The 22,150-nt window shown below is 55.7% G+C and overlaps 8 protein-coding genes and 1 non-coding gene across 9 annotated transcripts; 4 read left to right on the top strand and 5 right to left on the bottom strand.

The window, feature by feature from the left end:
- Nucleotides 1-194: 194 nt before the first annotated feature.
- On the bottom strand, nucleotides 195-1,414 carry F5144DRAFT_660655 (pectin lyase fold/virulence factor; the record flags this gene model as incomplete). The annotated part of the gene is made up of 4 exons (XM_066793266.1): nucleotides 195-229; nucleotides 335-832; nucleotides 912-989; nucleotides 1,063-1,414. 4 exons carry the CDS (start codon nucleotides 1,412-1,414, stop codon nucleotides 195-197), a joined length of 963 nt encoding a protein of 320 aa, XP_066638981.1.
- Nucleotides 1,415-3,127: 1,713 nt separating this feature from the next.
- Nucleotides 3,128-7,907, top strand: F5144DRAFT_596438 (ankyrin repeat-containing domain protein; the record flags this gene model as incomplete). Its single annotated transcript, XM_066790797.1, has 6 exons — nucleotides 3,128-4,205; nucleotides 4,260-4,688; nucleotides 4,875-6,305; nucleotides 6,336-6,447; nucleotides 6,481-7,827; nucleotides 7,868-7,907. 6 exons carry the CDS (start codon nucleotides 3,128-3,130, stop codon nucleotides 7,905-7,907), a joined length of 4,437 nt encoding a protein of 1,478 aa, XP_066638980.1.
- A 701-nt stretch (nucleotides 7,908-8,608) lies between these two features.
- Nucleotides 8,609-8,688, bottom strand: F5144DRAFT_t171. The gene has a single exon. It is a non-coding gene; the product is annotated as a tRNA-Arg (tRNA).
- Nucleotides 8,689-9,696: 1,008 nt separating this feature from the next.
- On the top strand, nucleotides 9,697-9,963 carry F5144DRAFT_498587 (uncharacterized protein; the record flags this gene model as incomplete). The annotated part of the gene is made up of 1 exon (XM_066786277.1): nucleotides 9,697-9,963. A coding segment is annotated over one exon (267 nt), but the record flags the coding sequence as incomplete, so codon positions are not given.
- Nucleotides 9,964-10,267: 304 nt separating this feature from the next.
- Nucleotides 10,268-12,211, bottom strand: F5144DRAFT_499402 (peptidase S8/S53 domain-containing protein; the record flags this gene model as incomplete). Its single annotated transcript, XM_066786327.1, has 1 exon — nucleotides 10,268-12,211. One exon carries the CDS (start codon nucleotides 12,209-12,211, stop codon nucleotides 10,268-10,270), a length of 1,944 nt encoding a protein of 647 aa, XP_066638978.1.
- Nucleotides 12,212-12,860: 649 nt separating this feature from the next.
- Nucleotides 12,861-13,582, top strand: F5144DRAFT_586367 (uncharacterized protein). Its single transcript, XM_066789752.1, has 3 exons — nucleotides 12,861-13,067; nucleotides 13,135-13,146; nucleotides 13,202-13,582. Exons 1-3 carry the CDS (start codon nucleotides 12,996-12,998, stop codon nucleotides 13,364-13,366), a joined length of 249 nt encoding a protein of 82 aa, XP_066638977.1. The 5' UTR covers nucleotides 12,861-12,995; the 3' UTR covers nucleotides 13,367-13,582.
- A 253-nt stretch (nucleotides 13,583-13,835) lies between these two features.
- Nucleotides 13,836-15,595, bottom strand: F5144DRAFT_624134 (carbohydrate esterase family 8 protein; the record flags this gene model as incomplete). Its single annotated transcript, XM_066792183.1, has 6 exons — nucleotides 13,836-14,121; nucleotides 14,184-14,239; nucleotides 14,334-14,482; nucleotides 14,614-15,031; nucleotides 15,101-15,246; nucleotides 15,572-15,595. 6 exons carry the CDS (start codon nucleotides 15,593-15,595, stop codon nucleotides 14,036-14,038), a joined length of 879 nt encoding a protein of 292 aa, XP_066638976.1. The 3' UTR covers nucleotides 13,836-14,035.
- Nucleotides 15,596-16,049: 454 nt separating this feature from the next.
- Nucleotides 16,050-19,132, top strand: F5144DRAFT_586364 (uncharacterized protein). The gene is made up of 2 exons (XM_066789751.1): nucleotides 16,050-16,618; nucleotides 16,693-19,132. Exons 1-2 carry the CDS (start codon nucleotides 16,170-16,172, stop codon nucleotides 19,046-19,048), a joined length of 2,805 nt encoding a protein of 934 aa, XP_066638975.1. The 5' UTR covers nucleotides 16,050-16,169; the 3' UTR covers nucleotides 19,049-19,132.
- F5144DRAFT_392021 (uncharacterized protein) lies at nucleotides 19,113-21,539 on the bottom strand. Its single transcript, XM_066784723.1, has 4 exons — nucleotides 21,478-21,539; nucleotides 20,915-21,411; nucleotides 20,414-20,850; nucleotides 19,113-20,355 (listed from the first exon to the last, which is right to left on the bottom strand). Exons 2-4 carry the CDS (start codon nucleotides 21,364-21,366, stop codon nucleotides 19,178-19,180), a joined length of 2,067 nt encoding a protein of 688 aa, XP_066638974.1. The 5' UTR covers nucleotides 21,367-21,411; nucleotides 21,478-21,539; the 3' UTR covers nucleotides 19,113-19,177.
- Between the last annotated feature and the right edge of the window lie 611 nt (nucleotides 21,540-22,150).

The raw sequence follows: 22,150 nt of genomic DNA, 5'->3' as shown, positions 1-22,150 counted from the left end.
GTTTTAATTCGTTCAATAATCCTCAGACGATGAAGATGGGCAAGAGGCCAAAAAGGGGGTCTGGATTACAGCCCAGCGACGATCACGTCTCACTGCCCACCAAAAAGAACCACCTTGCACAGTGATAAACTCTAGTTACGTGCCATCACAGTATGAGGAGTGATCTTAGCTAATCTGAGGGACTTATCTTTCCCTCAAATGTCCGGAAGCTCCAATGTGAGCAGCACCCCTGACCCATAACCCCAAAGGCAGCCCGGTCACACAACGCAATCACTTCCCTCCCCTCCCAGGAAGACAGACAGACAACCTCACTTACTCCAAGCCCCCTACTCACAAATACCATCCCGGGGCCCCGCGTTCTTTAGCACGATAGCCGGGACATCATCCACCGCATCCAGCTTGTACTCATAAAACCCCGCCGGATCAAACGACTTCCCCTGATCCTTCGCCACCGTGCCCGAGGTCCCATCAAACACATTCCCCAAGGCCGTCAACGTAGCGCCCTCATCAGCCTGCAGCGGATTCTTGCAATCCTCAAAATACACATTCTCGATGCGCGCATCCGTCGCGCCGCGCGCGTAGTGGCCGTAGCTCTTGCAGCCGCGCAGGTAGTTGTTGTACAGGTGGGCGTGGAGCAGGTTGTCGGCGCTGGGGTTGCGCTGCGTCGTGCCGTCGAAGTAGGTGTGGTGGATCGTGCCGCTGTTCTGGACGTTCTCGGTCCAGCCGATGCCGAAGGCTTTGTTGACGCCTTTGAGCCAGGTGTTGGAGACGGTGAAGAAGTCCGTGTCTTTGCGGAGGTCGATGCCGCCGTCGCCGATGGTTTCGAATATGCCTGGGTGGGTGGGGGGGGTGTTGTTAGTGGGTTTGGATAGGTGGTGATGGGAGTTGGAGGTGATAATAATGAAACTTACAGTGGTCGATCCAAATGTTGGTGGAGGTGTCAACTTGGATTCCATCCCAGTCTAATTCCTCGCCCCCGTCGGTGCCGCCTATTATGAGATAGTTAGACACCATGGCCACCACATATAGGCTGCTATATTTTGCGACATGGACCACACTCACCGATCCGAAGGTTGCGAACAATGACGTTGCGCCTGTTGATAATCTTGAAGCCGCCCCCAGAAATCTCGGCCTTCGCGCCGATGCCAATGATGGTTTTGTCGTTGGCTACCGCCACCTCGGTCCCCTTGGGCGAGATGTTGATCTTCCCCGACACCTTGATGACATATTTTCCATCCGAGCCTGCGTATTTCACGAGGTCTGCTTGGTTGTTAACGGTCACCACGGTGCCGCCCTTGCCGCCAGTGGTGCCGCCGTTCAGGGAGGCAAATCCGTCGGCGCTGTCCTCGCACCCAGCCCAAGCAAGGCCGGCAAGACGGAGAAAGATTATTGTGGCAGTAGTGGAGAACTTCATCTTTCGGTTTTCTTGTTTTTCTTTCAACTAGAGAGCGTGAACGTACATGCGGTTACTGATGCTCAGCCCATTTTTATATCCATCATCCATGAAGCCCCAACCCAACGTACGGTTCCGTCGCATGGTGATGCTCCGTCTGTTTGTTTTTGTCAAATGGGAACCACCCGGCTCGGTGGACTGCAGCGCGGTATGAGCCGGATACGATTGCGAAGCCGCAGAAGATCTCTCCTGTTCCTGGATTATGTTTGTGCAGATCAGAAACCGTTAGAGGACGGGGTTGCACTTCGGAAACAGTTTCTCCGCCCTTAGAAACCCTGGTCCTTGTTTCTTTGCACGTGGCTACAAACCCCCAGCCCTATGATATCCCCACTACTCGATTTCATGTTTCAATGCCGGACGACGCAGTCCGTGTGCATCTGATCGCAGAACTAAGCACCGAGGGGGCATTAGTGGAAAGACCCGCATCGGCTCCGACTGATTGTTTACCGACCTACTTTACTTGACCTGCACAGGAAATAATCGTTTTAACGTTTTACGGAACGCGGAGGAGGGCAAAAGACGGAGTATCGGAATCCCGAACCCCAACTCATTCATTCATCCTTGGCCTTTCCCCGCAAGATCTCATGAAGTCGAAGACCGGCAGGAATCGGGGTGAAACTAAGGAAACACACCCGCGTGTCTTGGCATGGTTGTATGATAATATATATTGTTAGACACGTTGACTCGAAGATGGGAGAGAACTGGAATTCGGACACGACGGGACTTTTACTCAGTTCTACACGGTATCAATCCCACGACTGCACGGCTTGCGAGGAGGATCCTCGACTGGCTGATGGACTCGGGGAGGCTGCCGATGTACAGCTTGGCCAGGAGGCTCGAGCTGGAAACGGCGGCCTGAAGCGCCCCCGTTCGGAGGCCAGGAGGCCTCCTCTCTTTGTATACGTAGACTCACCAGAACGCATCGTTCCTTGATTGTTGGTAGGGGTTTTTCACCCGGCCCGGGAGGGCACGGGTTTCCTGTACACTAAATAGCAGAGGGTCCGGCACGCCCTAGGGCATAGCGGAGTATGAATAATAATATCAGATTTCCTTGCGGTCCAGGAGCAATATCATGGGGAGATGTCCAGTCAGCGACTATCTGAGGGAGAGCATAGGTCTGGTGGTGGTCTTCAGGTCGATGTACTTCCCTCCTCTTCTGCTCTCTCTTTTTTTATGTCTACATCCGTACTAGTGGTCTTTTCAGCTGTCGCATACTCCATTTTCTGATTCATTGAACTTCATGGGCCCCCCTTCATTTCCATGACCTCCGGGCCCTCGTACCGATGATGGGGATCGCTAATTTCAGACATCAGGCAGTCGTATTTGGGGTGTCTTGAGCCAATGAAGCCTGCAGCTGAAAGACGGGGACGCTGCATGTCAGCTCCACGACTCTTGACCGAAAAGGAACTACGGTTGAGATAACCAAACTAGGGTCGTCTCCCCGCACCTCCTCCACACCAAACCCCGCGATTCGCGTTCTCGCGTTTCTTGGCTTTAGAAGGTTCTCACGTCAGCTGTCTGGGCGGCTCGGTACGAGGTATAAGGCTGAGGCCCTAGACTGTCGGGCAGCCATGGAGTTGACAAGATCCCTCGTTCCGTTTCGCGGGGCACTTGGTAGTCCTTGCTTTGCGCCTTGTTTTTTTCCACCTACGTGCCTGACGGCTGGAAAGCACCATGGACAACAAGGAAAAGGAGAAACGCAGTCTCTATGATGAAGCACTAGACCGTTTCCGCAAGGACGCTGTCGAGCGCTACACAAGCTCCAAAGACGCCGAGTTGCTGAGCGAATTCCTCCGCGACAAAACAAGCCCCGAGGAAACGAGGCGAGCTGCCGAAGTCCTGCAGGGCGATGCTGGCAAGAAGTACGGCGGCCGCAAGGTCGGCGACGTTGAGATCCCCGCGTCATGGATCACCAACATCATGGACAACATCGAAAACTTCGTTGCCGCGGGCGACTTTCTCACTAAGAACGCGCCTGAAAGCGTCGGCATGGCCTGGTACGCCGTCAAGCTCACTCTAACCGCCATCCACAGCAATTATGATCTCTACACATTCTTTGGCTCCGGCCTGAGCGACGTTACCGAGATCATGATCATCGTGCGCCACTACGACCGGCTCTACGATGAAAGGTCCAAGCCGCAGTGGAAACCTAGCCCACTGGTCGAGAAGCTGTTCCAGGACGTTATCGGCGCCTACGCTGCCGTGCTGGACTTTTCGTTCGCCATCAAGCGCCACCTGACCGCGGGCTCTCTTACACGGATCAAACATTCCTTCAAAGACTTTTTCGGCCTTTCAAAGGCGAACTTTGAGGATAAGCTCAGCACCGTCGCCACCCACAAGAAGAAAATACTCGAGGAGAGCCAGGGCGCCTTCCAGGACAAGACGCTGACCCAACTGGACAGCGTATCCACCGTTCTAGCCGGAATCGAAGGGACGGTGCGACACATCCAAGACTTCCAGGACACCCAAAGGAAGCTGCACGAAGACGCCATGGCGAGATTTGACGTCTTGATCAAGGGGTTGGATGACATCCGGGCGTCGACCAAGCGCAAGACCCAGTGGGACTATGCGGTGCAGGACTTCCAGACCTACCAAGAAGCACTGGACCCCCTGAAGGGCTCTTTCCGCCTTCTTGGAGACACCATCGACGGTGTCTATCCCGGCACCTGCGAGTGGGTGTTTGAGGACAGGCTCTACAAGCAATGGGTGGATGCCACGGACAACGCCATGCTTTGCGTCGCTGGCCCAGAAGGTGAGTTTCTCTCTCCCGCATCCACCCGCGCTCCCCGTTGCTAACCCACCTTAGGATCTGGCAAGTCGTATGTGGTGGCATCGATCGCAAACAGCATCACCAGCACGGCAGACTCCGACGAGGCCCTCTTGTACGTCGCATGCAGCGGCTCAACGAGCGGCGCCAGACTCGGCACGAACCAGTCGTACACGGCAGACAGCATTTGTCGGACCTTGCTCTCTCAGCTTTACGACTTGGCCGTACAGGGTGAAGACCACGTGGGCCTCCTGGAGACCTGCAACGGAATCTTCAAGAAGGCCAAAGCCACGGTCAGCGGACTGCCGGCTCACATGCGTTCCGATGGCGACGGCTTGCCTGAGTTTGCTGATGGCTTCGCTCGGCTTGCAGCCCTCCTTCAAAAGAAGCTCGTTGTTGTCCTGGACGGCCTGGACGGCAACACACTGGAGGACAAAGACCAAGAAGAGCTTCTGCGGAAAGTGCGCAGTCTCATGTCAGCCATGGCCGACAAGGCGGGTCTCGGGTTCCGCCTTCTCCTCGGGTGCGCTTCGTCGTCCAAGTTTTTCAACGACCTGTCGCCCGACGCGTACATTGATGTTGAGCATAACAATGCGAGTGACATCGACTTGGTGCTCACAAATGCGCTCAAAGATGTTCCCGGTTTGTCGGCAGCGGAACAACAGGCCGCCAAGGAGGCCATCTTGGAGAAGGCCCGCTCCCGGTTCCTCTACGTCCGGGACACCGCCATCCCGTTCATGCTGGAGCCATTCCAGAGACCGCTGTCAAAGCGTCTGGAAGCTCTTCCCGATGGAGTCAGTGACGTGTACAAGAAAGCGCTGAGCAAGATGAGCCCAAACTACCTCGACCTCCTCCGCACTGCTCTTACCTGGACGCTCCTCGCCTCGGACTTCCCGGGGTATCCGCATGCGAGAGAGATCATGGATGCCTTTCAGAGCACGTATGACTTCCCCGCCGAGGTGGAGGGCGACGAAGACGTGGAGGCCGGGTTCCCTCAAACATCCCGCCTGGAACTGGAACAGCTACGCACGGCAACCGACCCGTTCTTGAAGTTGATCCCGGAGACGGACGGCAGGGTTTGGGTGTTTGAGTCCGACGTTGCCGCCGTCTGTGAATACTTTTTGAGAGATGGCGACGACGTCCAGCCCGAGCAAGAGCAGCAAGAACACGAACATCTCTGCGTGCGATGCGGAGCTACCGAGTCACCATCCACAGAGCTACACATCAACATTAAACAAGGGCATCTCGACATGGCGCTGACATGCCTGCGCCATCTGAACAACCCCCTGTTTCAGCAAAGAGCTGGTTTGAGGACCGCTGTTAAACAGCCGGAACCACCCGTTGATGGGGGTTCTAGCTCGGCAGGTGTTGCCCAGGCAGGCGATCAAGCGGCTGGTGAGGCCGCAGATGCGCCGCCTAAAGGCGAGGCAGAGGTCAAAACGGAAAAAACCACAAACGCCGTCGACGATATAATCCAGGAAGCGCAGGACGGCTACGCCACCGAAGACTCCGTCGATGACGAGGACCTCATCAAACCCCACTACATCGAAGAGCTGACGCAGGCTACTGGCGAGAACAGCGAGGAAGAAGGCCCCGCTCGCGTCCGATACGAGCTCCAGTACTGGCCCTGGCATCTAGCGCAGGCGGAAGAGCTCTGGCCCGCGGAGGAACGAGAAAACAACAGCGACTGGGCCGCGCTGATGGCTGAGCTGGACAAGTTCGTCTTCGAGACCCCTAAGGTCTTTGCTGCTTGGCAGAAACAGTACCCCGAGAAGGATGACGAATACGATCTGTTCCGCGTAGCCGAGGGCCCGCACAAGCCGTTGCACGTCGCGGCGTATCTGGGGTTGACTACCTGGACGAGGCATCTCCTCGATCGTGGGGAGAAGTTGGATGAGTTGTCAAAAGGATACAGCCCTCTTCAAGCGGCGGCGTGTTCCGAGACGACGCTGGAAATGGTGAAGATGTTGTTGGAAGAAGGGGGTGATGTCAACGCCGAGAACGGCGTGAATCGCAGCGCGTTTCTTCTGTGGATGATCCGCGGCGATATCACGGTTGAGGGTGTGCAGATGTTTCTGGACCACGGTGCTGATGTCAAGACTCCATGCACACAAGTCAGTTACAGCGCCCTGCAATATTTCGCTAACAGGGGGGATGATCCCGCGGTACTGGACCTGCTGCTGGCACAAGGGGCGGACATCAACGCGGTCCATCCGGGGGATGACTGGTTGCTGCCGCCACTTCATATTCTGCTCATGAGGCGCGAGGTACCCGGGCCGCTGCTGGACGCCTTTGTCAAGAATGGCGCCGACACGAACTCGGAGAACGCGGCTTCCGCCCGGCCCCTGCAGATGGTCTGTAGCCAAGGCCAGCTGGATAACCTCGTGATCCTATTGCAGTCGAACGCGCTCGAGATCGACGATCCCGACTTCCATGGCACCACCGCTGTCCACGAGGCCGCCTTCCACGACTACAGCAAGTGCGTGAACGCGCTGTTGGAGCGCGGCGCTGACCCCGACATTACCGACAAGATCAACCGCCACGCTCTCCACACCGCTGCGCGGAAAGGACTCGCAGCGTCTGTCCGCGTCCTCCTCAAGTACACCAAACAAGCCAACTCCAAGGACAAATCCGGCTGGACGCCGCTCTTCTGCGCCTGCCTCAGCAAGGACGAAGAATCCGCCATGCTCATCCTCGACGCCCTCCTCGCGCTCGACCTCCCCCTCTCCGAGATCAACATCACCACCCGTACCGGCCGCACCGTGCTCCGCCAAGCCGCCGACCACGGCTTCACGCGCGTCGTCACGACCCTCCTCGACCTCGGCGCCAAAATCTCCCCCACCCTCACCACCCCAAACCCCGCCCTCCTCCTCAACGCCGCCGACACCAAAAAAGGCCTCACCGCGCTCCACCGCGCCGCCACCAACGGCCACGCCGCCGTGGTGCAAGCCCTCCTCACCGCGGGCGCCAACCCCTCCCAGCTCTCCATGCAACACCCGCACCGCCACACCCCCCTCTCCCTCGCGCACCAGCAATGGTCCCTCGCGACCAAAACCACCGCCTACGAAACCATCCTCGCCCACCTCATCGACGCGGCCCCCGCCACCGCCAAAGCCGACCCCGACCTCGTCGCCGTGTGCGCCGCCAACGGCAGCGTGTCCCTCCTGCAAAAACTCTGGCACTTACGCGCCGACCTCAACCGCCCCGACAGCTACGGCTGGACGCCGCTCGCGCTGGCGCGGCAGTTTGGGCGGGGCGAGGCGGAGGCGTTCTTGACGCGCCAGGCGGCGTGGGCGAGGCTGTTGCCGGGGAGGTGGGAGGCGCGGTTTCCGGGCACGACGTCGTTGGGGGTGGGGAGCGTGTTGAAGGGGGGGAGGAGGGTGAGGCATGTGAGCGGGAAGAGGGTTTGTGTGTCGGCAGATCGGCCGCTGCCGGCGGGGTTGGAGAGGTATTATTTTGAGGTGGTGTTGGGGGAGGTGGGGGGTGGGAGGGGAAGGAAGGAGTGGCCCGAGATGGCGGTGGGGTTTTGTACGTTGGGGGGTGCGGCGTTGGAGTTCCCGGGCTGGTGGGCGGCGAGTGATAGTCCGTCGACGGCGAGGTCGTGGGGGTATCATTCGGATACTGGGGGGGTGTATTCGTCGGTGGAGGATGTGGAGGAGTTTGTGGAGGTTACTATTGACGAGTTGAGGTACCGGGTTGGGGACACGGTTGGGGCGGGGGTGGATCTGGCGAAGGGCGAGATCTGGTTTACTCGGAATGGCGTGAAGCTGGAGACTGCGCTGAAGGGGGTTGAGGGACGGTTGTTCCCAGTTGTCGGGTTGCATGAGGATGTGTGCTTTGACACAAATTTTGGGCGGGAGGGAGATGGTGAATTTAAATGGAAAGGGGATGTTGGCGAGATGCAGGAAAAGAAGGAAGAAAAGAAGGATAGTGCGGTGGTGGAGGTTGTTGTGCTTGGTGGGAAGCCAGGGGAGGATGAGAAGCAGGCTACCGTCCAAGTGACGAGCGAGGTGGTTATGGTTGAGTAGGGAGTAAATGGTGTGTTGGTAATCGATGGTTGATGGTTAGATGGCAGCGAAAGAAGATCGCGCAAATGAAATGCAACTCGCACGCAACATACCCTAACCCTAAGCTCACACTCCTTCTCTGCGAAGGCGTTGCATTTTGCGATGGACGACGGGCCTGAACAAAACTGCGGCATTAACCCATGATCCGGCATGTTCTAATGCGTGACGAAAATTAACAAATTCCCCCCGAAACCGGCATTATCGTGCGGCTATCAGTTAGTTCGATCTATCACAGTGTCACACCCAGCCCTCCTGTCTTTTCTGCCCAAAAAAGTTGCACAAAACATCAAAAAGATGATTTGGGTCATGTGACCCTTTTCTCGATCCACCCAGGGGTCGAACCTGGAACCTCCTGATTTACTTAGTCGTAGTCAGACGCTCTGCCATTGAGCCAGCGGACCTTTCTGCCATCTGTTTGATGTTGCATTGGGGTGCGGAAGGGAAGCTCAAATAGAGGGCACCAAACTGGGTTGCAGACATCGAATGAATGGCGGAAACATGCATTTTCTCGACTTTGCTTCCTCTCTGAGGTTTCAAGTTCCTTCCTGTTTGGTAACAGCCAGGCCCCCGGCATGGATTGCATACGACCCACCAAAATGAATCATCGACCACAATTGCCATGATTCATTCTCTCGCGCCATTCTCCCCTCATTGTCGCTTTCCGTATTACCTATCCATCCATCCCTCCACCTACGACAACCGCAAATAAGCCCCTGGCCGTCGTGCGACAGCTCGGTTGCTAACATTATACTGTTTCTTTTCCATTCTTTATTTATTTTCCACCTCCTCTTTCGATTCCCTTGCCTTTCGCGTCAACACAGACACTGCTACTAACCCAAGTGCAAAACAACATTTACCCTCCTCCTTATCGCGCGTCTTGTCGACTTCTATCATTCGTTGACGGCGACACCACAAGGGCTCGGGGGTTTGTTGGGATGATTGATGAAGGAGCGATCGGTAGCGTCCAGGCGGTGTACGTCGGTTGGCTCGCCGCACTCTCCCTGCACTTCCTAGGCACCAACACTTCGTGGGTAGTCCCGGAACCCCAAAGCACAAGGCGAATTAAGGCCCCTCGTCAGTAGCGACGACGTAAAATTCTTCCGCCAGTAGTCTTTGACATTGCAAAGGGCTCGCCGCGGCCGAGACAACCGGCTGGATTTTACATCCCCGGAATTAGTACATGTACCAACAACCATTGAACGACTTTGAGCGAGCCTTCAAGTTTCCTTGGGATGGATTCGAACTAATTGTCCCTGTGCGAGGAGTATCTCAGGGTTCCGGAACACATATTGAAGGTATCGTGACTTAACTGCCGGATTCCAGCAGCATGCCGCCCCTTTCGAAGGGCGGCTCGTCATGACCATCCCTAGGCCAGCCCTAGGACCAACGCCGAATCTGGAGACCTGTTTGAGGTCTCTGTCTGCGTGGAACACCACGATTATGAGAAGAAGGATAAACCGGCTCCTAGGTGTCGGCTGTCTTGGCGCGGGATTTTCGTGAGGGCGCACTGGAGCAATGCAGACTCGCGAGATGGCATGTCTTTCATGACGGGTAGCTCCGGTCTCAGGCCAGTCAGAGGCAACATCAACATGCATCGTCCTAGGGTTGCAATACTTGTCGACCCCGGGATTGAGGAGGGGAATGGCCGTCATATGGCCAATCTCGGGGCCGAATAAGTACGTTGTAAATCTCATTTATAATGATGGGCTAATCCCCGTTGAAACCAGCACAATCCGCATCACTCTCTAGAGGCGAGCGAGGAAAGTTGGCCGTGCCCAAATCCATGGACAATCCATTGTCTACTTCGTATTGATGAGGGTTATGAACCAAGCTACACTCGCAAGGAACCTCGCCCATCTACCGCCGACTCCCGTTACCCATCCCTATTTATTCTCGCACGTTGATCAGAAAGACTGCGTTACACAGCGATCGATGCGCATTCAACAAATCACAAACTGCGTCCACAATTCCAACAACACATCAAGGAAGCGACATAAACAACGCCAGCAACCGCTCATAGCTCGGCGACCCCAACCCCGTCGCCGCATCCCACCCCTCAATCGCCCGGAACCCCTGACCCGCCTCACACCCCGTATTCTCCCCATGCGCCACATCCTCAAACACCTCCGGATGCTTATACAACACCGGGTTAATAAACCCCACCGGCCCCTTCCCCACCAACAACCGCTCATTATTCACCATCGCAATCATCGCCGCCACCACCGGCACCGACGCCGACGTCCCATGCACCTTCATAAACTCCCCGTTCAGCGCGATCAAGTAATCCGTCGCCAGCGCTGCGATGTCCGGCACCCCCCGCCCCCGCGGATCAAACAAATCCGTGATGTTGCGGCACCGCAGCTGGCGCCGCTCGGCAGCGAGATACGCGCCCGTCACGCGGGTTTGGTAGCGCGGCGCGGAAAAGACCGCGCTGAACCCGCCGGTGGAGCTGGTTACGTTGGGCTTGACGTAGACGGTTTCGCGGTGGGGTGGTGTGGTGGTGGAGTTGGACGCCGCGAGGTTCTTCATGGTGCCGCCGACGGCGGTGACCCAGGGGCAGGAGGCCGGGAAGGAGACGTGGAAGGGCCGGCGCTGGCCGTTGGTTGTGGCGGCGGGGTCGTCGCAGGCGGTGTGGCGGCCCACTGTGCCCTCGTCGCCGGTGCCGGCGATCACGGTGATGCCCATCAGCCCGAGCTTGAGGTACTCGTCGCATTGGCGGCGGAGGTAGTCTTGTGGGAAGCCGGCTTCGGCCCAGGCGTAGGAGACGGAGATGACTTTGGGTGGGGTGTGCGTGCCGCAGTCGAGGCTTTGGTAGCCGTCGGAGGGGGCGAGGGGGTTGGGCCATTGGGGGTCGATCTCCGGGTCGAGTTGGTCGCAGTAGTAGTCATCGTAGGCGGCGAGCATGTTGTTGAGGTTGCCGGCGACGTATTTGTCGCCGACTTGGATGTTCATGACGGGCTGGGGGAAGGTGAGAGGCATGGCGTATTGGAAGTCGAGGTTGGGTTCGATGTGGTGGTAGATGCTCTTGAAGGTCTCGCCGTCGTGGTGGCCGCCGTCTATGCGTTGCATCTCAGGCCGAGCGCCGCTGAGCTGGGGTTTGAACATGTCGAAGTATTGGTCGAGGTCTTTGGCGAGCCAGGCGACGGCGGCGGGCTGGTAAATGCCAAAGGTATTGTTGGGGTGGATGGGATAGCTGGCATTGCGGGAGGGGAACCCATACCAGTCCCGGATGCATTGGGGGGTGTTGAATTGGTTGCAGTCTAGCTGCCGTTGCCTCTTGGATAGGCCGCGGCGGCCAGAGTTACCGAGGGAGATTGGGGGACCAACATGGTGGTCAATGTTCAATAATGTAGGGACAACCGTGTCTTGGACAGGGAAGACGGTGGGAACGATGAAGTCAATGGAGTCCAGGAGGGCTTCTGGGACGTGGTACTCCGAGCATGCCAGGCTGGTCTCTCCACTGGCCTTGTGTGCGTAGGTGAAGTACTCAGTCTCGAGCCATGCTTCCAAGGCGCGGACCGTTAAGTTGAAGTCGATTCTGCAGAGGCATGGAGAAAGACGTATCTCAGCGCGAGGCAAGTCGGCTGCTTGCTCAACCCAGTCGAGGACGGCCTTGATCTTCCCCTGGGGCAGGGCAAATGCTCGAGTGACGTCTAACGCTGACCAATACCGGCCAAAGGTTGCGCTTGATGGGTCGGATAATGATGCGAGGGCATCGGCGGACTTACTGCTTGAACTCTCGGCCAGATCGATTTGGACAGGAACGACCAGGTCCTGGTCGGCCCTCGCCCCTTGTGTCCATCCATTGTGCGTAGGAGGTGCTCGCTTGTGGATGGCCGTCAAGGTCCTCGGAGAAGCAGAAGCTGCGAGTAAAACCTCGCTAAAAAACAAAGCACACAGGAGAAGTGCCCGATGAAGAGACATGGTGAAAAGCGGGCGAATCAGGGGGATCGAAAGACTCTCGGACAGGAGGACCATAAGAGACCGCAAGGGTGATGTGGTGGTATCATTATATTGAAGTACAGGACCAACCCGCTTATGAAATCCACCTTCAGCTGAAATGATCGCCGATGTTGAAGTCGGAATGATAATTAGCCGGTATGTAGCCTCGGCTGACTGCCAAGTTCGCCTTGTTTGGGCTGCTTACAGCTGAAGCGGGTTGGTAATTAGACCTCGTGCTGCAGCCTAGGTAGGAACGTGGCGTAGGGATAGAGCACTTTACCGCCGTATGTAGAATTAATCTACATTGCATGTCTTGGAACCTCGTCTCGACAATTGACAGCCATAGATTTCCCCACACTTTCTTATTGACGCCTCTTCAGGGCAACATCGGAGGCTGGGCAAACCTAGGAACCAACACCGAAAAACACCGAGACAAAGTAAGAGCAACTCGAGACTGTTGATGTTGTCACCTCCATGAGGGAGCACAACATGGCCAAGACTGAGACTCTGACTTCCGTAGACCAACTTTTCAGGACTCCAGGAACGCCACCGCCGACCAGATGTCGGTGACAGAAATGGAAATAGAAAAATGACAGCTTGGCGATGGGGTGTTGGTCTTGGGAATCGAGCATAAATAGGACGGGTTGTCGACCTCCTCGAAAACACTTTTGTTCTTCATCACACAGCACTCTCAGCCCAGCTCAGCACCCTCTCAAGCAACTCTCACAAACCACCAAGACTCAGTCTTACAACTCCAACCTTCAAAATGAAGTTCTCCGTCGCCGTCGTCACCCTTGCTTCCCTCGCGGCCGCCGCCCCGGCCCCCGTTGAGGTTCGCGTAAGTTCCCTCACTCATCACCATCAAGATGATTTAAGGATAGGCAGCTAACAAAGAATTCACACAGTCCGGCGAATGGGTAAGACTCTTGGATGCTGCAACCCCCAACACTCGAAACTAACCACACCTCACAGCTGGCTTGCCTGAACCCCTGCGTCCGGGGCTGCCCCAAGGCTGGCTGGCTGTACCTGGCCTGCGTCGGCGCCTGCGAGGTCACCTGTGGTGCCATTGCCAACCCCGGCGATGTTATCGACCTTGATGGCCTCCGTGACCTCGGAGTTGATGTTGACGCTGCTTAAGCGCTTCGACACCAACCGCTTGTGAGATTAGGGTTCAATTGTGGGTGGCAGTTGATGTTGAGTTTGGTGATCGGGTCTGTACTGGAGGAGAGATAAAGGGGGATGTTTTGGATTAGGCTGGAAGCCGAAATCGTGACTCGGAGGGCAATTTCAACATTATCCCGTTGTCATTGGACATACTACCGCTAGCTAGCCTGATACAAGATCTTCTCCTCGTCTTACTGCCCGAAATTCTAGTGATAAGGACAACAAATAGAACCGTGGTGAACTCACACAGTGCCTAATCATCGCCACATCTAGTTTTCGTTCACCTGGGCTACCATATTACCATCATTGCCGTGAAGATCGACCGTATCGCCGCTTACAGCCCCCGCTGGGGTAATGAGGTAGCCTTGACACATTTTGTGCCTATATGGATTGGTCAAAGAGTAGGTGCTACGAAAATGGGGACCAGAAAGACCCAAACCTCTGTATAACTTTATTTCCATTGTTACTATCTCGCCATGGGTATTCCACGCTTCCTAGAGATGTTTGCTATACTCACATCGCTCTTCTTCCTACAACTTTGCTATCTAGCAGTGCATAGTTATGTATTATCTCCCCGTCTGTTCAAGTGCTAGACCTGCCGACAAAGGGTGATACGCGAGATCCTATCCCTGGGCTATTAGCTCACCAGGCAGTGTCAACCCAAGTCTTCCAGTCGCTGCCCCAGAGCTGTGTCTTGGAAACGCCGGCAGTCGTTGGCGAAGTAAGCCCTAAAGTCACGAAACGGCGTGAGTGAGCAGTCCTTCGAAGGGAGACATTCGTATTCACTTACACTTTCTCTTAGATGTGCCAGACCCATCGCCAGTGTTCTGGAACTCTCGGAATTCCCTAAACACATAGAATTGCCGGCACATGGTCAGATATTTGCAGGTCAAACCATAGTTTCAGGTCATCATCAGGTGTGAATCGAGGATTTACTTACGGAGTGCCCCCCTCCGCCATTGTGGTCCAACCCTCGGGGTGTACAACATCGGTCAAGTCGGAATTCTGGAAAATGACGCGGGCAAGGACACGCCACGGTCGGCCGAGGAACACCTTGCCTGCCACATTGACGCCGGAAGCAGCCCGGATCTAAAAGGTTGAAGTAGGACAGGGATTAGCCGCTTTTGGTGGTCACGTTATTGCAAACACGGCAGGGGGGCCGGCGGGTCATATTGTTGAGAGCGAGAAAGGAATAAGGGGGAGGGGATAAGAGGACTTACAGTGCTGTGATCAAAGACATACCAGCCAGTATCCTCGGCGTTGGTGCGCGAGCTGGCAGTGATGTACCCGCCGCCGTTGGAGGCAACGGTACACTCGCCGAACCAGGCGGCCGCGTTACCAAAAATGTAGTCCACGGCGCCCTCGACATAGCAGTTGGAATAGTATTGGCGACCGCTCTTGGCGTACAGCGTGTCCTGGTAGCCGAAGAAGCCGCACGCGTAGTAGCCCTGTTTGTCGCCGTTGGCGGCCACGGCCACTGCTTGGCCCTGAGTGCCGTAGGTGTTGCGAAAGTTGATGTTGTACGCCTGGAAGTTGCTGCTGACGATATTGAAGGTGGCGGATGCGTCTAGGCTGCCGGCATCTTGCGAGCCCTTGTTTCGGGTGAAGGTTACGGTGTTGGCGCTCTGCTTACTCGTGCTTAGGGGAGAGGGGTGTGTTAGCAGTGAAAGTGAAATTGACATCATGTGGGTTGTTGGCAATACTTACTCCGAGGTCGAGCCATAGAGGGTTAGGGGGCCCTTGTACTTCACCGAGACGCCGTCGGCCACGGTGTAGGTCCCAGGGTAGATAAAGATGCAAGCTGCTGTAGTGCTAGACCCGAGGGCATTGATCGCTTCTGTGATGGAACCGTACTGGCCGCCATGCCAAGAGGTCGTATTTGGCCTCTTCCAGCAACACTTCCAGTGTTTGCTTGATTCCTTCGGTGTTCCAGAGTAAAATTTTAATTTTCATCGCCAAGGAAATCTGATACTGTTTAGAGTTCGGTTTTGGCATGCTCCCACGATAAATGGTATCGAGGAGGTAGGCAGACCCGTGCTCTCGGTATATAACAATACTGAGCACCCAACTACCGTGTCAGACGATATCGGGAAAGGCTAGGCCTTTCTTCTAACATTATTCCCACTCGATATATCGAAAAGTTTCGGGCAACTCCCCGGACTACCTAACATGCAATACCGTAGTCCAGAGGCTTTTACCCATGTCTTTATTTCCTGTGCAAATCCAAGATCAAGTGCACAGTCCTTAACAGATCGTTTCAGTCATAGCGTCGTCATTTTTTGATCTTGCCACATATCCTGAATTAAACAAATCTTTTATTTTATATGTAGGTTCAAAATCTCTCTTATTTTGACTCGACGTAGGGCATCATCATGATACAAGTGCGAGGTCCTGGCTGGTGAGAGGACGTCAGTATCTAATCCACGTTAATAACATCACCATATATGCAGTGTGTTGTTGATATTATTTCGTACTGCATCCTTCCGAGATTCCCCCCATCTTCCATAATCCATTGATTTGCAATGGATAATTCCTGTAAGAACCAGCGGGAAACGATGATCTCTATGCGTTTATTGCTCAGGCGAGCAGCTAGGCCCCGCTTCAGCCACCAAATCACGGCTGCAGGACGACCATTCCCATTCGGACAGAGTTGCAATGCTGCGCCATTCCTAATCGCGATCAGCTCGCTAGCCCAGGCTTTCTGCTGACGACTTCATCATTTCCACGGTGCCCAACCCACGACCCACGCCCAAGCGCAGCGCTCGACGCCGTCGAGATGGACCCCCTGACCATCTTGTCGATAGCGGCATCAACCGTCCAGTTTTTGGATTTTGGGTCGCGGCTGCTTACCGTCGCTTTCGACTCGCGCCATGGGGGACCGTCGGCAGCGCGGGTCGAGGTCAACGGGCTCTTCGAGGACTCTCGGGGGTTGACAGCACGCGGCAAAGCGATCGAAGAGAAGGCCGAGCTTTTGATGGACTTGAAGCGACCTCTCACAATCACGGAAGCCGCACTTCTTAAAGAGTCCCGCCGCTGTGTGGCAGCCAGCCAGGAGATCTCCGCCTCGCTCGGGACACACGTCCGAGACCAAACGACGCAGTCTGTGCTGGACGCCATCAGTGACGCTTTCAGGTTGGTGTGGAATGAAAAGTCAATCAAAGACAGCCAGAAGAGGCTGTCTGATGCCAGGGAGAAACTGATGTTTGCGATGGTTTCCGACCTCTGGTATGAGTTCTTCCCTCTGATACCTATGGTGTCGAAACTCTGGAAGGAATCCGCCGCGACTAAAACGCAGACAGGGAGCGGTCAGCCGTAGGCGAAGTGTCAGCAACCCAGACCAAAAAGCACCAAGCCCTTGTGCAGCAGGTGCAATCCCAGGGCCAAGGAGAAGTCCATCCCCTGCCGGAAGCTCATTCATTATTCATCTACCACCAAAAGAATAGCCGTGCGAACCTGAACCAAACCACATCTGCGAGCATCGATTTCCACGCTCATGATCCCGAGTACGTGGACGGTCTCCTTAGCAGCCTCTTCTTTGCTGCCTTGGACAGGCGACTCCAGGCGATTCCCGAAGCATACAACAACACCTTTCAGTGGGTGCTACAAGAACCTCGGCAATCTGAGGGTGCCGACCCGCAACCTCTGTGGAGCAGCTTTCCTGCCTGGCTTAGAGAAGAGTCGGAGAACATTTATTGGATTACGGGCAAACCGGGCTCCGGCAAGTCGACGTTGATCAAGCACCTCGTCAGCCAGCCCGCAACCTTCTCATATCTCGCAGAATGGGGTGGTCATAAGAAAGTGCTCACGGCCATGTTCTACTCATGGGATGCCGGGAGCGAACTCCAAAAGTCCCAGGTTGGGTTTCTGCGAACCCTCTTATACCAAATCGTCAAACAGGCCCCTGAAATGGCGCCGCGCCTATTCCCAGGACGATGGGCCATGCAAAAGATCTTTGGCTCCGGCTCGTTGGAACATCTCCCACCGTGGACTTGGGAGGAGCTATTCGAAAGCGTCGGTACCCTGGCCACACTGCCCCAGCGAAATTTTAACCTTGCCATTTTCGTCGACGGACTGGACGAGTTTGCTGGTGACCACTCCAAGCTCATTGAGCTCGTCAGGCAATTCCACAGGCATCCCGGCTTCAAGGTATGCGTGAGCAGCCGCCCCTGGAACGACTTCCGGGACGCATTTGTGTCCTGTCCACAGCTCAGGATGGAGGTCCTTACCGAAACCGATCTGCGAATCTTCGTCGAGGGCGTGGCTCATGAAAACGTGGCCTTCATGGAGCTCAAAGACGCCTACCCAACCGAAGCAGAAGAACTGCTCGCCAAAGTCGTCGAACGAGCCTGCGGCGTCTTCCTCTGGGTCGCGCTCGTCATGAAAGCCGTCCTCAACTCCCTCACCGACGGCACCACCCTCACCCACATCGAACACCTCGTCGACAGCCTCCCCGAAGACCTCTCCAAGCTCTACGAAAACCTCTGGCGCCGCGTCAAACCCAGCTACCAACGCGCCGGCTCCCGCCTCCTCCTCCTCTTCCGCGCCTACACCAGCACCCCGCAACTCAACCTCCGCACCCACAAAATCGCCCTCCCCTCCGGCATGGAACCCGACCTGCTCTGGCTCGCCGACCGCAACCCGCCCGACAAGCCACACCGCATCCTACAAGTCCTACGCCGCAAGCTCGCCAGCCGCACCATGGGCCTCCTCGAGCTGACCCCCGCCCACCACGTCAACTACCTGCACCGCACGACCAAGGAGTGGCTCGACACCTTCTGGCCGGACATGGAAGCCCACGCTGCCCACGGCTTCGATCCCCACCTCGGCCTGCTGCGCGCCATCTCGCGGACTGCGTCCACCGACCCGACCGCGCCGCGGAATCGGCTGGAGGCGCAGCCCGGGTCGTGGGAGGCGTACGCGAATATGTGGGGGTGGATGCTGGAGGCGTTTTGTCATGCGGGGCGGGTGGTGCGGGATCCGCATGACCGGCTGGTGGAGGCGTTGGATCGGGTGGAGGAGGAGTTTAGGGGGTTGCGGTTCGTGACGACGACGATGGTGCCGCATGTGGCGCATTGGGCGAGGGTTAGGCGGGGGTCGGCGGATCAGTTGGGGTTTGTGGGCCTGGCGGCGGAGTTTGGGGTGTTTCGGTATGTGCAGGCTAAGGTGGAGGAGGCGTCGGATTATGCGAGTATAAAGGGTGGCGAGGAGGATCTCGTGTCGTGTTTGCTTCTGGGGCCGGGGGCCCGGGGGCTGCCGAAGCGGGAATATAAAGCGCTGGGGGATACGGGGCTGAGGCACCGTTTCGATTGTATTTATAAGTTTGTGTTTGAGCATATGGCGTTCAACCACGAGGGGCGGTATCGCGTGGGTAAGGAGCTGCTTGATGCATGTTGTGATAGGAAGGGTAAGCTCCCTGCTGCACTTCGGATGAGGCTGGCACCACTGGCGGACCGGGTTGCGGTGCGGAACGATAGGGGTTGGCCGAATAGGGAATCGGCGCAGGTTCTGGTCAAGGTGGCAAGCGATGAGACGACATATGGCCATGCGGCCATGGAGCTACTGGACGATTATGGCATTGGGGAAAGGAGAGGCGGCGTTAGGGAGTCTTTTAAGGCGTGGCTGCAATGGAAACTGGAGGACTTGGGTGGCCCTTAAGCGGCAACAATTACATATTTTTAGAAGTGACACATATTGAGCGTAAAGTTCACGGCGGTGTGGACACGGGGAAGCCTATACGATTACCAATTAGGTGCTTTGTAAAGGCAATCATCGCAGCCCTCGTGATCATGCTTCCCCTCCAGTTCCCTTCTCATCCAAGTGCTTTCTGGACAAAGCGGCAAGTACCACTTCCAAAGCCCTCCCAACATCCGAACCTCCATCTCCAGAAGGGCAATCTGTATCTTGTATACTCTTCCCCGTCACAGTCCCTATCACAGTCCCTTCTTGTCCCCCATCTGGTACCACGGGGCTTAAAGAAGCCCCCTCCTTTAGGCCACCAACAAACCCGCCGATCAGCGTCAGTACCTCGGTGAGTCGGTTTGCTGCGCCAGCCACCTCCAAGATCCACCGTAGACCGTCGATGACTAGCCCTTGCTTTGCGCCCTCCCTCTCATACTGTAGAAGTACCGCTGCTGTTTCTACCGACACCTCGAGCAACCATGAATCTTCCTCCCAACCGAGAACCATAGCGAGCCAGGCATGTGGGTGTGTGTTTAAGGATAGTCGCTTTTGGACGACTGAGAGGGCCCCCACTAGGAGGTCGAGGGTATTATTCATTCCCAGCCTAGCCGCATGTTGCACTAACAGGACGGCGGCAATGGCGGTTGATCGAGACTGCATCCACCCCCACACGGTTGTTGAGAGGTTGATTTTCTGGAAGGAATCCTCCACCATCGCAGCAAACTGCGCGGCATAAGGATAGGTCAGCGCGTTTTCAAGTAATCGAACACAGACGTCCATTGTTAAGCTGGCCGCCCGCTTGTTATCCATCTCCACCACGCGCAGGGTTGCCTCGGTTCCGGTGAGGAAAAAATACTTCGCCTCCTCAATCTCACCTCGCTCGAGGAGGTCGTTGAAGAGGGTCATCATTAGATCAGCCGCATCCTGCAGAAGCGTTTGATCCTGTTGTGTTTCAAGGAACCAGTCTAGGACGTCAGTCCAAGCTCTGAACATTGGCTTCAGGCGGTCCTGCTTGCCACGCCTGAACTCGTTTATCAAGACGTTCCACGGCAACTGAGCGGATAGCAAGAGCTGACGGCGTGGCATGACTTTGATGTAACCCTTCACTAACACGGGTCCGACGATTCCAAGACCGCCGTCAAACGCCCGCATGAGGATGGGGTTTAAAAACGCACCCAGTACCGGATTAACCTGTTGATCTCTCACTGTAGCATCGCGGGGGCTGTCGTCGCTTTTCTGTTGGTCTAAACTCGCGACAAGGCCACGGGGGTCATCACCCGAGACTGCATCATGGTTAATATCCATTCTGGTGACCACAGGTCTTGGTTCGCTTTGTCTTACCTGCAGTAGAGGCTGTATTACCGCCTTCAACATAGTGTTTGGCATTCCAAATGATTTGCTGCTGAAGTGGAAGCTCGATGGCAGATATGTTCGAGACCTCGCTGAGGCTCGCTGTCGATATGCTTGTCCGTCCAGTTGACGCAGTGGAAAGACTCCCCAAGGAACTCGTGGAGACGTTCCATAGCAGGTCATATTTATACACCTTTGACTTGCGAAGTACTCTTTCAAACGGCCGCTGAACGGCCACCGGCACCGAACGAGCAGAGACAGCGGTCCTCTCCGCCGTGACGGATGCAGCGTCTTCGGGAGGGTCGGGGATAGCTTGTGGCGTCATCACAGCTCGGAGTTGTGCGGATATGACGCGGTTAGACTCCAGAATATCCACCATGACCGAGCAGAGTCGCCTCGTACAGTCCACAGCCTCCACCTGGCTAGTGCTAATTACGTCTGTTAGTAGTTTATCGCCATAGCATAAAATGATCGTTCAAGTAGGTCACCTACCACTGCATGATAGTCAACATCAAGCTTAAGCTCGTCTTATGTTGGTGCAGGTCATCCATCAACTTCTCAATATCTTTTTCTTTCCGCGCCCACGAAACTCTTTCCCAGATGATTCTCTGTTTCGAGCCTGACTTCGCCACTTCAAAGCCATCGATGTGTTTTTCCAATTCCGAAAAGACCAAAACACATCCAGTCAGTGTTGTCACCAGGTGGTCAAGCTGAATCAAGTCCAGTCCTGGGTTATTTGGCCGTTCGGCATCAGATTGCCAGGCAATCAACTTCTGGACTTTCCCGAGGATGCCGTTCACAGCGTGGACCTCTGCGACTGCTCGCCGAAGGGACTTAGGGGTATGCATTATGATGGAAGCAAACGAATTAAGGCTGATGAAGACCTTGTGGGAAACCGCAAGGAGACCGACGACTGAGGCGGCAACGGAAAGTGGATCGGCCATCCTGGAGGCCAGCAAAGAGACATTAGCATCGGATATTGGTAAACACTAATAAACGCGAGTGAGGTGATTAGTACGGGGGGGTATTCAAGTGGTTTTAAGGATATGTCTTACCTTCGATGCCGACCTTCTTGGACGGTTGCTGTTTGCACTTGGCTACTCTCGCTCATTCCGTGAGGTTCAGGTTGCACTAGGCAGCGGCCCAAGGGGCCGTCGATATTGGGCATCAGAAATCAGCCACCCCAGAGTTCCATGCACAGTCTGGCCAATGAGCCGCTTTTATTATGCGAGTCGTGGCTGCGCCGGCGCAGCATCGATCACCAAACACCCAGGCCCTATTGCAGTTGCTGCTGGGGACGGCGGTGGCGTTGGGTCCAGCTGCGATGGTGCATTTTCGACAGCACGGCGTTGCCGGACCACATGCGGGAGAACTTGTCTGCAGTTGATCGTTACTAAACTCTGCAGGTGCTGGGTGACAAGTTTAGACATTCCCAAAAACCTACCAAATTCAGGGAGAAGACCTTGCCGGCCATCTATTCGCATCGTATGTACCAGCTTCACCCGAGGTGCACTGGTGCGAGCCTATGTGGCTATAGCATCGCGCCCTGGTTCAACAACAAAGTGGAAGGAGTTGTACGGTAGGTTCGATTACGCCCTGTGTGTCCAAACCTTTCTCGCTCCTCTTGGAAACAATTGAGTACGTATCATTAGAAGCTGACACATTTTGAATGAACTTAACGAATCATTTGGGGATGGCAGGTTCGTACCGAGGCACCTAACCGTAGAC

Source organism: Chaetomium tenue (genome assembly GCF_020726465.1).
Source record: "Chaetomium tenue strain MPI-SDFR-AT-0079 chromosome Unknown F5144scaffold_7, whole genome shotgun sequence".
NCBI lineage: Eukaryota > Fungi > Ascomycota > Sordariomycetes > Sordariales > Chaetomiaceae > Chaetomium > Chaetomium tenue.
Note: the sequence above shows the minus strand (reverse complement) of the source record. Positions and strands in the feature narration are given on the sequence as shown.